This window comes from Macrobrachium nipponense, chromosome 40 (genome assembly GCF_015104395.2).
Source record: "Macrobrachium nipponense isolate FS-2020 chromosome 40, ASM1510439v2, whole genome shotgun sequence".
Lineage (NCBI taxonomy): Eukaryota > Metazoa > Arthropoda > Malacostraca > Decapoda > Palaemonidae > Macrobrachium > Macrobrachium nipponense.
In genome coordinates, this window is record NC_061101.1 from 58,660,811 (window position 1) to 58,673,849 (window position 13,039).

The following is a 13,039-nucleotide window of genomic DNA, read 5'->3' on the forward strand; positions in this document are numbered from 1 at the left end:
CGGCGGGAACATCACGACAGCCACTCTGACCATCTCGGTGACGGGCGAGGACGACGGCGCGACTGTCACCTGCACAGGTGTGAATCCAGCTCTGTCTCACGAACCTCTGTCAGACAGGAGGAAGCTCATCGTCTACTGTGAGTTCAAGAGGTAATTTGCTTGAGCCTTCCCTCACTGATTGAAGGAATGGAGGAGTAGAATAGAGGAGTAGATTCGTGGCTGAATATCGTCCACTGTCTGGTAAATGACGAAGGAGTATGAATATGTGTTTCTGAGTCGAGGGTCAGCTTTCATTCATTGTTTTGTGAGTTGCGTGTTATATTTTTCTTCAATCACTGAGTGAAGGGATATAAATATGTAAATATAGATATTATTATACTTCTTGTCTATTAATGATAGGCTAACGCCTCTTACAGTATATCTTATTATTATTGATGTGTGTATGTGTATATAACTTGTTTACAAATTATTAGTTTCTCTTATATATACGTATATATATATATATATATATATATATATATATATATATATCGATATAAAAATACACATATATCTAGTATGTGGTATTGATAAGCTTATGCTTTTTACAATACATTGTCTATTCTTAATGGTTTTTTTTAGCATATACCTTGTTTACAAAATCATTAGTGCCATATATATATACTATATATATATTATAATTATTATAATATATATATATATATAACCATATATAAATTATTAGTATATATCTATATATAATATATAGGAATATATATATATATATATATATATATGGATATATATATATCTTATAAAAATATATAGATCCAATATATATAGTATATATATATATATATAATCTAATTGGATATCCATATATATATATATATATTATATATATATATATGTATATATATGGATATATATATAGATATATATAATATATAATCATATATATATATATCTATATATATATATATATTTTAGTATGTAGTAAAGATAAACTTATGCTTATTAGAGTATACTGTTATTTATTGATATGTGTATTTGGGCAAAAGTACCTCAGAATTCATCTTGTGAAAATTTCCTCTTTTTGAAATATTTTTTTAGATTCATAGATAGCACTAAAAGAATCTGTAGCTGAATTGTACCTCTTTTATCAATTAAAACGGTTCTGTTTGTAACTTTTATAACTCTGTGGGTTCACAACGTATTACAAAATTGTTATTCCTGAATTTTTATTGACATTAAAAATAACATAAAGTCAAGAATATCTTACGTTTGCATATATAGTTTGTTCAAAAATACTTAAAACTTAAAACTATCAGATTGTACTTAATGATGTAATTGAGCTTGAATATAATCAAGGCATAATCTAACCTCCAGCTTGCTCGGAGCACGTGCTAAAATCTATGGTCAAATAGCGTGTTGTTTCACCAACGAAAATTAAAATGAATATGCTATATTTTATTATGAATAATTTTCTTGTACTGTTTAACATGCACATTATTTATTTTTTACATTTTCATAAATTAAAAAAATCATAAATATACAATCCTAAAATTTCTGTATCTTTAACTCAATGCATAACATCTTTTCCAGACCTTCTTGGGCTTTTCCAAAGGGCCTGCCTAACCCCACCCAAAACAACAACAAAATAGTTTGTAGGCATACTCCCCGAGTAAACGAGAAGTGAAGAAATAAACATAACTTTTTTCTTCCCCTATATTTTAAATTCCTTTTGTTTCCTTCGTACATAACCCCCCCGCCCCTTTCTCTCTCTCTCTCTTCTCTCTCTCTCTCTCTCTCTCTTCTCTCTCTCTCTCTGCTCTAATTCCTCTTGCTTTAGATCCTGTGACAGGCGAGAAATATTTTTTATGCAGCTCTCTCTTTCTCTCTCTCTCTCTTTCTCCTCTAGATTCACTCTCCTTCTCATTCTCTCCGTCTGCCTTTGAAGCTTTATCATCGCCCGACACTCTCTCCCTTTTCCACATTTCCCTGTCTGCCTATTGATCGATTTGTCTATATCCTCATTTTCTAGACGAGCCCATCGTGGACCTCACCCTCGGGAAGCCCTTGGACGCCGAGAACATCAAGGAGGCGGACGACGTCTACTTCGAGTGCGGCATCAAGTCGAATCCGAGATTCCATCGGATCGAGTGGTACCATAATGTGAGTTCCTTCAGTCACAGAATTGCTTGATTGAGTTCTAAAGCACCTGAAGACAAGAAAAGGTTTATCCTGTCTCTTTTATTTCTCTGCAAATAAAAACTATTGTGTGGGCTTTGTCTGTCCGTCTGCACTTTTTCTGGTCGTCCTCAGATCTTAAAAACTACAAAGGCTAGAGGGCTGCAACTTAGTATGCTAATTATCCACTCTCCAATCATCATGCATACCAAATTGCAGCCTTCTAGACCCAGTAGTTGTTTCTTTTATTTAGGGTTAAAGTTAGCCATAATCGTACTTTTGGCAGTGCTATAGCTACTAAGAACATAGGCCACCACTGGACAGTGGCTAAATTTCATGAGGCGTGGCTAAGGCCACCACAGGACAGAACAATCGATCTTTGGCGCATTTTTCACTTGTTTAAGCAATGCAAAGCTTTCTTTTAAAACCTCACCAAGGTAGGTTATTGACAGAAATGAGAAAATATAAGATTTTAAAGTTAGGCCTTTTTTATATACATATAGTTTGTCAGAGCAAATTACTGACAGAAATTTGAAAATAAGATATTTGTTGGAAATTAACTTTTTTTAAAGAATAACATGATATTGTTTTGACTGTTTATCAAAATCAACACGAGTTTATAAAGAGGTACTGTTGTTAAAGATAATTTAACTTTACAAAGGAATTATTTCTCAACAATATATTTATCAACAAGAGAAATGGACCGATAGAACTTTTGATATCTATTCTAAAACTAACAAGTCATGATCCAACCTCCAGCTTACTTGGGGAACGTGCTTTAAAATCCACGGTCAAATAGAGCCTTGTTTCGCCAACGAAAATTAAAATAAATACGCAATATTTTATTAGAAAAGATTGTTCTGTACTGTTTAACATACACACTATTTATTTATTTCATTTTCATTCCATTAAATAAATCATAAATGTCCTATTCAAAAACTCCTGTATCTTAACTCAATGCAAAACACCTTTTTCAGATCTATTTAGGCTTTTCCTTAGACCTTTCCTATCACCTCCCCCCAGCAACAATTTGTACAAGGCTTACTCCCTGAGTAAGCAAAAATCTTATTGATCATCCCTTGATCACTCATCTCAGTATAATTCTAACCATAAATAACCTATCATTCACTCTAATAAAAATTTTTGAGACTTGTTTGCCCGTGCTACCTTTGATCACAGTTTTATTAAGCCTCCAGGAGGAAAAGAAAGCTTCGTATCTTCTTAATCCCTCCTCTTACATTTCAGCTGAACTTTCTTCTTCTACCCAAAAGGGCCAGGAAGTCTCCCAGAACATCAGCACAGGAGTCGTCATTAGTAAACAGTCCCTCGTCATCAGGAGAGTTGTCAGGAGTCAGTCGGGGTCCTACACCTGCGTGGTCACCAATGTTCAGGGGCGAACGGTCAGCAATACCTTGTCATTGACAGTCCAGCGTGAGTGTTCTGTTCATTTCAGTCTCATGCGTGTGTGTGTGTGTGTGTGTATGTGTATGGCCCTTGACCACAGGAAAAATTAAGAGCTGGCGTAAATCCTGACAGGTTTCGACTTCATATCTAACACTGGGTGTAAATCCTGACCGGTTTCGGCTTTGCATCTCAAATGGGGGCATAAATCCTGACTGGATTTGGCTTCACATCTAAATCTTGGTGTAAATCCTGACCGGTTTTGGCTTCACATCTAAATCTGGGTGGAAGTCCTGACAGTTTTGGCTTGATATCTGAAGCCATTCTCAGGCAAAAAATCGAAACAGGTCAGGACTGACGCTCAGGTCTTCTAGTTGCTTGAGGTAAAGTGTGGCATATAAATCACGTGTCAGTGTGTGTGGGTTTGTTAGTTTTTTTTCTTCTGTCTATTTGTGCATTTGCATCTATAATGTCGATGTTGTTTTTGACTGAGTTGGCTCTAACGAGCACAGCTCTTGCTCATAGAACAACCTTTAAGAGTGTTTATAAGATACTTGAAAGCTGATGGATTTGAACTGCTTTATGGAAGGTGACATTAGTAGATAGTGAGACAGATTCTTGCTTCATATTCTGGGTGCAATGGTGGGTCCAAATCCTTTCAGTTTCTGTGGAGGGGGGGGGGGGTGGAGGGGGGGGTGGAGAAAAGGGGCCTGGGGTGTAAGGAATTGTTAGAAAGAGTTATCTGAATGTATTGATACGTACTTCGATATCAAGTGTTATGTACTCGGTATGTGTACTTGGTATGTGGATACATGTCCATTCACCCTACCACCTTCTCTCCTCCTCCGCTCTCTCTCGTACTTTTTTGTCTACCTGTACATTAAGAAGAAGTGGAATTCGCCATAAGGTAATCGCACGGAGTACATTTGAACAAAACACCGAGCCCTTCTCATAGTAAGAAATGATACTTGAAGTAACATTGACACCAATACGACGATTCTTTTATATATCTGGAAACTGTAGTCTTCCATTAGAAGAAATAAACATAATAACGAGTCTCTGGGACTTTCAGATGAATAAGATGAAGTTATAAAGGATATTTTTGGATTTTATTTGTGTCATACACAATAATCGGGGTGGAGAAGCAAATCCACAGTTATGAATGGGTACAAATGTATCACTTGTACGTATACACTAAAAATAACAGTGGACCACGAACACTGCCCTGTGGAAGTCCAGACTCAACAGGTTTTGGTTCACTAAAGATCCCGTCAACAGCAACTCGCTGCTGCCTATCTGTCAGGAAAACATATCCACGCACTCCAAGATTCTGAAGTTTTTAAATAAGTGCCTTGTGATTTACTCATTTCAGTGATTTTCTCAAAGGGTTTCAGACGGAATATATCAAAGAAAAAAAATAATCTTAGAAACTTTGGTCCCTCCTTGTACGGAAGATTTTAGTGAATGATTCTGTTAAGAGGTATGAAATAACCTAAACCCTTAGGTTATAATTTACGATTCTTAGCTATAACGGAGAGATCTGTATTATGAAAACAACAAATTCATAACACGAAAAAAATAAATTTCAAATTAAAAAAAAGAAAGAGAGCTGGAGCCAATTATAAGAGTATTAAATTGCTCAGCAGCTTACAAAAATAAATTATGAAATAAATGTATATTCGAGGATTATATTTCATTTCGCTGTGTCCCAGCAAATGTGTTTTGATAAAAATGTTATTTTGATCCAAATGTTTCTGTCAAACAATGGGGGGCATTCATCAAGTGTGCTCATAACATACATTCACAAAATTAAAGGGGAATTACATAACACTGCAGGACGTACGATTTTTATATATTTGTTTAAAACAACCATAAACATTTCAAGAGATCCATTAGAATCAATCTTTTTCTTAGAAATACGATTACGTTTCGTCGCCGAAAGTCAACGCTTCATGACGACCAATTTAGACCCACGTAACTGAACAATGAAGTCTTATTCCGCCTTATTCCCGAAAGCCGAGTAACTCTGTGCCTGGCCATCACCGATCTCTGGCTGCTTCTAAAATTAGTTTTAAAGTCCCGGGGCGACGTAGCGCACAGAAATTGAGTTGATCAGGGAACTTATAGGTCGGTCGTGGGTGGCCGAGGGGTCTGTAAATGTCATAGAGATGATGGATAGTGATGAGACTGCTGCTGCTGTCATGATGTGTGTGTGTGTGTGTGTGTGTCTGTGAGGACTTGCTGTCTTCATATGTGCAATTATGAAATCGCTCCAGTCTAGACTGTTAGAATGGCATGGTATAGAATCGAGATGTGGGTACCTTAGGTATTTGCTTGTTGTGAGGTATAAGTACTATTGCACCAGTGTTCTAGAAGGGCATAGTCATCCCGTTTATGCTAAGGATTGGGTTTGAGTGCTGAATATAGCGGGAAGTGCTAAGAGACCATAATGATACGAGAGGAAGATTTCTGTTGACGTCCGAGTGGGTAATGAGTCTGACCTCGGTCTGACGAAGTTGACTGGGCGAAATACGTTAATAGCTGAGGGTACGTTGACCTTGGGCAGCGCCCAGAAGAATCTGCTGATTGCCGGGTCGCAAATTCCCGGATGTTTACTATAGTATTGCACCAGCCCCGTGGGGGGGGGGGGGGGGGGGGTCCATACCCTTTACGTTAGGTTAGTTTAATTCAAAGAGGGGATTCACATGTTATTTGGGTGTGTGGGAACCATAGTGATATTCTGCTCGAGAAGAATCTACGGTTTGTTTTTAAGATTTTGCGTCCAGCTTTTTTCAGGAGAGGTTCCGGTACTCTGTTACAGTTCGGGAATATGTTGCCGGGTCAAGATAATGGTGCTGGGCTGCATGAGGCCGAATTAGGGACCCGGAAAGATAATTGATGAAGGATCGTCGGAGAGATATGAATAAGAGGATGTTGTTTAATAAAAGTTCTTTAACGAGTAGGACTGTTGTGGAGGGGAGGATAGATGGAGAGAGAGATGAGAAAGAGAGATTTGAGGAGTAGAGAGAGAGGAGAGAGACCGAGAGAGAGACGAGAGAGAGGATGGAAGAGAGGAAGAGAGATAAGCGAAAATGATGAAACATTATCTTTATGCACTTATTACGATGCGTAATTTAAATATTCAATATGTTAATATTTCCTAATTGCAGTACGTGTTCGTAGCTAGTATACGAAACATCTTTACTGATTTATTGATGTGCCTATATATATATAATTTTTTTTTAAAAAGAGAGAGAGGTTACTTAACCCTTATCTCAAAAGCTCCAACACTTTTCCTCAAGAAAACTCAACTAAGGAATTTTGAAGAGATTTGCATTCCACTTAACTGGATAGAATCTTGCCCTAATTATTCTGGATTATAAATGCTCTTAATATCTTGGGAGAGAGAGAGAGAGAGAGAGAGAGATTCTCCCCATCTGTCATCTGAGGCCTTTGTACGCTGGGTGTGCTAAGGACTGTTGGTCAAGGGTTGGGCCTTTTGTTGTTGCAATGATGTTGTTGTGGTTGTGGGTAAGGTTGTAGTTGTTTATTCTTCTTCTTCTTCTTCGTCTTCTTCTTCTCCGTCTTTTTATTATTACTATTATTACCTCACCGTGGTTGTAAAATATATAAAATAGATTCATATATATATATATATATATATATATATATATATATATATATATATATATGCACACACAAATATGATTATAAGTCTATACACACACTCACTCACACACTCACACACACACACACACACACACACACACACACACATAACACACACACACACATATATATATATATATATATATATATATATATATATATATATATATATCACATTTCTATTCATTATCATCTGAATGTCCTTCACCCAAGAGAAAATAAATTTCTATTCCTCAAATCCTCGAGAGGATTTCGCTTCAATAGCTTCTTGACTGAGGAGATTAATAATAAAGTAAGATTTCACTGGCAGTTCCCAATTTTTCTTTATATCAAAACAAATGGTGAGTGGATCCGCATCAATGACGGGAGATAAACCTGATAACGATATCACTAAACCAACTAAAGATATAAAAAAAGTTGGTCTTTGATATACGCACTTGGCAAGTGGAACGGAATAAGAATTGGTAATGCGATTATTCCTTATCAAGTTAAAGAAAGAAATTGGAAATTATCTGATTCCAGAGGAAAAGCGTTCAAGAGGAAGTTACGATGCTGATGAAACCCTTTTGTAACTGATTAGGACGACAGAATCAAAGGAAATCCTCGTTTTATGTTGTAATCCAATTTAGGCGAATGTTATTAACACCTTTGAGATCTACAAGAAGGTTCTTGCCACCGGCAGTGGAGTATGGATAGTCTTTCATTACTTCCTCCCCTAAATTCAAATGCTAGTTCTTACGAACTATCATCTGATTGTCTAATTATTATTTCAATGATGATGAAAACTGTCTTAGGGTACAATCGAGATTCTTCTTGCTGTTTTGCCAAGCATGAAAATACTTGGGGAAAAATTGATTTGAATAATAGCAGTGTTCACCAACAACAAGCCGTGATCCAACCTCCAGCTTACTAGGGACGTGTGCAAGATTTTTCACTTACTTCTAACTTAACGTAAATTAAAACACGCTTAAATTTATGGCAAAAAAGAGCGTTGTTTCACCAACGAAAATTAAAATAAAAACGCTATATTTTATTAGAGAGAATTGTTCTGTACGTTTAATGTGGAAATTATTAATTTTGTTGTCTACATTTTCATTCTAATAGATAAATCATAAATATCCTATCCTAAAATTTCTGTATCATTAATTCAACGTGAAACATCTTTTTCGGACCTTTCCTAACACCCTCCCCACAAACAACAGCTACAACAAAGTAGTTTGTAGGCTTAATCCTCGAGTAAGAGAAAAAGCTAAATTTTCATGGCTAGAAAAATGAGGTTTATCAAAATAAGATGCAGTAAGGAAAATTGAATCAAATAATAAGGTAGCAGAATATTAGGAAGAATGTGATAAAGCAAATAATTTTCTCTCGTCCATGTGGGAATGAAAATAGAATGACAAAGGAAAAGATGATTCAGCACAAATGCAGAAGGAAGTTGTATGACCTTTGTAAATACTGAGGTCAGAAAGAAATTAAACTTTGTTAGAATGAAGAAATGAATAATGTTTGATCATTTGGCTAGCCAAGCGAAGCAACATGACCACCAAGAATCAGACACAATAGGTTAAGCCCTTTAAATATTTGTCTTAAATCCATGTTGTAGTCACGAAATGCAGAAGAATATAAGGCAAGATCCACTGTTAATGACTAACAATTAATATCCCAATAGATGGATGGTTTCCAGATGCCCAAACACAATAGGCCTAAACCCGGTAAACATTCATCTTAAATCCATGCTTTTGTCACGAAATGCTGAAAGATAAAAGCAAGATCATATATGACTGACTAAAAACTAAAATCACAATAAATGGATGGTTTCCAGATGCCCCCATATGCGCCGGCCCAACAGGTCAAGAGAGGACCCAAGGAGCAGCACGAGGGACGGTGGTAAGAGCCAAGTGCAGAGTGGAGGCCGAACCCTCTTCCAGCTTGATCTGGTCCTGGGTGCGGAAAAGGACCGACGGGAGTGAGGAGATTCTGTCCCCTAACAAGTATGCTGTCGAAGGCCTCACATCGACCCTGACGGTCGTGCCTGAGAGGAGGGAGGATTACGGTCGTCTGCTCTGCCGGGCGACAAATAGCGTCGGGCGTCAGAAGGAGCCGTGTGTAGTCAACCTCGTGCCTGCCGGGCCACCTGACACGCCCACCAACTGCTCTGCCACGACTGTCAACCCTGATGCTCTTCAGCCAGCCCTTGCTGTCACTTGTTTGGAGGGGTTTGACGGAGGGCTGCCTCAAAGTTTCCTGCTGGAGGCTTGGCAGGGTGGACTGGTCCTTGCGAATATCAGCAGGTAAGTCAGAAGCACCATTCCAGTGAGTATAAATCAAATTTCTTTAATTTTACACAAAGATATTGATCAGTTCATCTGTAATATAAACTTCCCTCCCAAACAGCGAGTACCCTGAGTGGGTGCTCAGCGGCATGGAGGCAGGTAAAGGGGTTATACTGAACATCGTGGGTCATAATATTCGTGGTCGAAGTGATCCTGTAACTATGGAGGTTCAAACTAGTAGCGCCCAGCATAGAGCAGCTCCAGGTTAGATTATTAATGTTGTTATCTTATTGTGGTTTTTCCTGTTGCCTTCATTCTTTCCTCATGACCAAACCATCTGAGAATACTTTAATCCTCCCTCTCACCTACGATAACCTTTTACCATTATTGGCTATTGACACATATCTCATGCTTTAGATTCTTAGTCCCCACATGAATAAATGCAACAATTCATCTCAGCTGCTTCAACTTTCTCTTTTTCATACACATTCAACATCCACACATCGCTTCCATAAGGAGAGCTGGCTCAACACGCTAATTCTAATATATACATGTAATTATTTCCTCGTGTATGACAGCCTTTCTCTTATTCTTCTTTCAGTTCAAGAGTCAGCTGTGGAGGTTCCTCCAATTCTCGGTGCTGCTTTGGGAGTCTTGGGAGTGATTTTGGTGTTGCTGTTGGTTGGGGTAGCCATTGTTAAAAGGTCCTACCGTTGTCCTAGAAAACCAGTTAATGACAAGACATTAGCATCTTCCTCTACTGAAGGACTAGACCCTGATGTTGTGCAGTCCATTAAGCGTTTGGATGTTGTCCCGTGCCTCCAGGAGGAACACAATAAAGAAGAAATAGATCCAATGTTCACTTTCTCAGAGCACATCTACCCGCCTGATGACACAAGGGAGACTGAGGTATCTCATGAAATTACTGAAGAAGGTATTGGAAAAAAAGCTCTTCTGCCTGGCAAGGTACAGACACATTCTTCAGAGTCGCCTCGACAACGCCGACAGTATGGCATAGGTAGACAAGTAAGTTTAATTTGGTTATTATATGGCACAGTTTACTTTATAACCACTGGGATGCTGGTTTATCTCAGAGGAATATGGAAAATACATAGTTATGATCAGGGTTATTAGTTTCAAGCAAGTTGATCATTACACAAGATTTTCTAGTCTCCATCTAGCATTTCGTTTACATATCCATTATTAATGTAACTGCTTGTACATCAAGACTTTTAGTAATCTAACTCAACAAGTGTGATTATAAAGGGACTGCATTATCAAATTTTAACCATAATTCATGATTTGATGGCTGTGGTGTTTTGGTTCCTATAGATATATTCTATACAAGGTCCATTTATGTTGCATGGCATTGAGGCAATGATATGCTTCTTGTTTTGTTTAGATATAAAACTACATCAATCTTTTCAGAGGCTGAACCTACCCCATGATCAAAGTGAAGACTCAGGTGTGTCTGAATCAGAATCTGACAATGAACTGAAGATCCCTAAAGCAGAGGGGAGCTCATCATCTGCACCATGTTCGAAAGGTGAATCAGATCGGCCTTACATTGCCGTACCTAGAGACAGAGCTGTAAGATCATCAGAAAAGAAGTCATCAGGTGGAGACTCAGGATGCAGACATTCTTCCTCCCTTGTAGATATAAGCACAACTCATTCCTCTACAAAGGATTCATATGAGACACCTGAAGGTGGTCACCATACTTCAAGGATATCCCATGAAGGCATTCCTTTTGCCATTCCTTTGAGGGAGATGCCTTTGGACCCTACGTCCAGGGAAGTACACTTGGGAACAAGCAAGAGAGAGTCTCCAACTCGAGGATACAATGCTTTACCAGTTGAGGTGATCTGCCTTACTGTTTCACCAACAAAAGTTCTCAGTCCAGTAGCTAATAAAGGGGAGATACCTTCCAAGACGAAGAACGTGTATCCCTTAATGCAGGAATTACAAGAGTCAGAACAACCAAAAAGAGATCCAGCCAGAATTCCTAGCTTAGACAGGAGCGAGAGTGGAGTACCCGTTACTTTATACAAAGCAGATACTGGAAAACTTCTTTTACTTCCTAGAAAACATGATTATGAGGGGATTGGGGTTCAGTTAACTACAACGCCAGTTTACGCAATATCAACTCTACCAAAAACTACTGGGAAGAGAAGGAAAGCCAGTCTAGAGACTAGGACCAAAGAAAATGATTCAAGCAAAAAGTTACCCACAAGTAAAGATCTTGATACAAAAACGGTTGGTCAAAGAGATTACATTCCTCCAGTGCATCCTGACGTCTGTCGAAGAGAAAGCTCAGTATAGTACAAGTCCTGAATTCCAAGACGACACCTTCCAGATTCTAATCCACCTAGATTTAAATCCACGAGAAAAACAATTCATTTGTCAGCAGTATTTTCCAAGAACTCTCAGGTATCGTTTTTGTCCAGGTTGTAAGCACAAGGAAATTATGTAAAACAATGTAGGAATCTATCTATTTTAAACTTTCTCTATCTGAGAAAGTGCACAGACGAATCTAGTAGATGTTACAGAAATGATCGATTGTGTGCATCCGCTGCGGACGCTTCAGAGACTGACAAAAATACTCAACTTCAGTATAACTTTTTGTATATATATAAAACGGTTTGTTAACTGCACCTGGATGAGATACAGTTGACCAGATCGAGGCGTATACGTGAAGTCTATATTTTTATGTATATTATCTGCATATTGCAGAAACTCTATGTATGCATGTATCATGTTGCTAATAAAGCCTCTATTACAACAGGCGTTTGGCAATAATTAACCTTTAATTGATTCATCTTGAAGATTATCCTGACTGAAAACTGAAAAGTTTGTATATGAATCATGTTCCTGAGAAATAACAAAAGAATGTTATAAAAACATTTGCCTTCGTCTATCAAACCACAACTTTTCTAGATATTTATAAAATTACTTAAGCGATGTGTAAGTTGTATTTTTTAATTTTCTTTTGAGAGTAACGGATAGATAACCTGAAAATAAAGTAAGAAAGCTGGTATGGACAGAAATTTTTTGCAAACAGTACTTTGGTGGTTTTCCGTCTTCTTCGTTTGGCGGCATGGAACGATGGCAGCCATTTAGTCATAGGCTATAACCGGCTCGCAGGTAGTATTTGACCTGAACAATTATGACGAGTATGTTACGTAATTCTCCAAGGGACTGCAGGAGTGCAGTTGCATTGAAACTTTTTCATCCTATGTAACAAGAAGAAAGCCGGCAGTTGTCTAAGGATCAGTCTGAGTAGGCGTTACAGACAGTGGCGCAGCAACCACTCCAGTGCTTTGAGAGCAGTTGGAGTGTGAGGTCCCCAAGGGTATCACTGTCCTCCCCTAACCTTTCAATCTATGTTCAAGGGTCTGGAAATTGGTGGAAATTCAAGAGGAGAAAGAGATAGATAGATGAGAGAGAGAGAGAGAGAGAGAGAGAGAGAGAGAGAGAGAGAGGAGAGGAGAGAATTGAGACGAGTGTGTGAGGGGCTTAATAGTGAC

At 38.1% G+C, this 13,039-nt stretch overlaps 1 protein-coding gene across 1 annotated transcript in view; it reads left to right on the forward strand.

Annotated features, from left to right (window-relative positions):
- The window catches only part of LOC135212253 (nephrin-like), a 53,551-nt gene extending 41,274 nt beyond the window's left edge, over positions 1–12,277 (forward strand). The window contains 7 exon segments of the mRNA XM_064245695.1: positions 1–137; positions 2,024–2,154; positions 3,441–3,600; positions 9,062–9,530; positions 9,634–9,776; positions 10,114–10,538; positions 10,941–12,277. The exon segment at positions 1–137 is cut by the window's left edge and continues 41 nt beyond it. Of these exon segments, the coding sequence (XP_064101765.1) occupies positions 1–137; positions 2,024–2,154; positions 3,441–3,600; positions 9,062–9,530; positions 9,634–9,776; positions 10,114–10,538; positions 10,941–11,834 (2,359 nt within the window). The 3' untranslated portion in view covers positions 11,835–12,277.
- Positions 12,278–13,039: the final 762 nt, after the last annotated feature.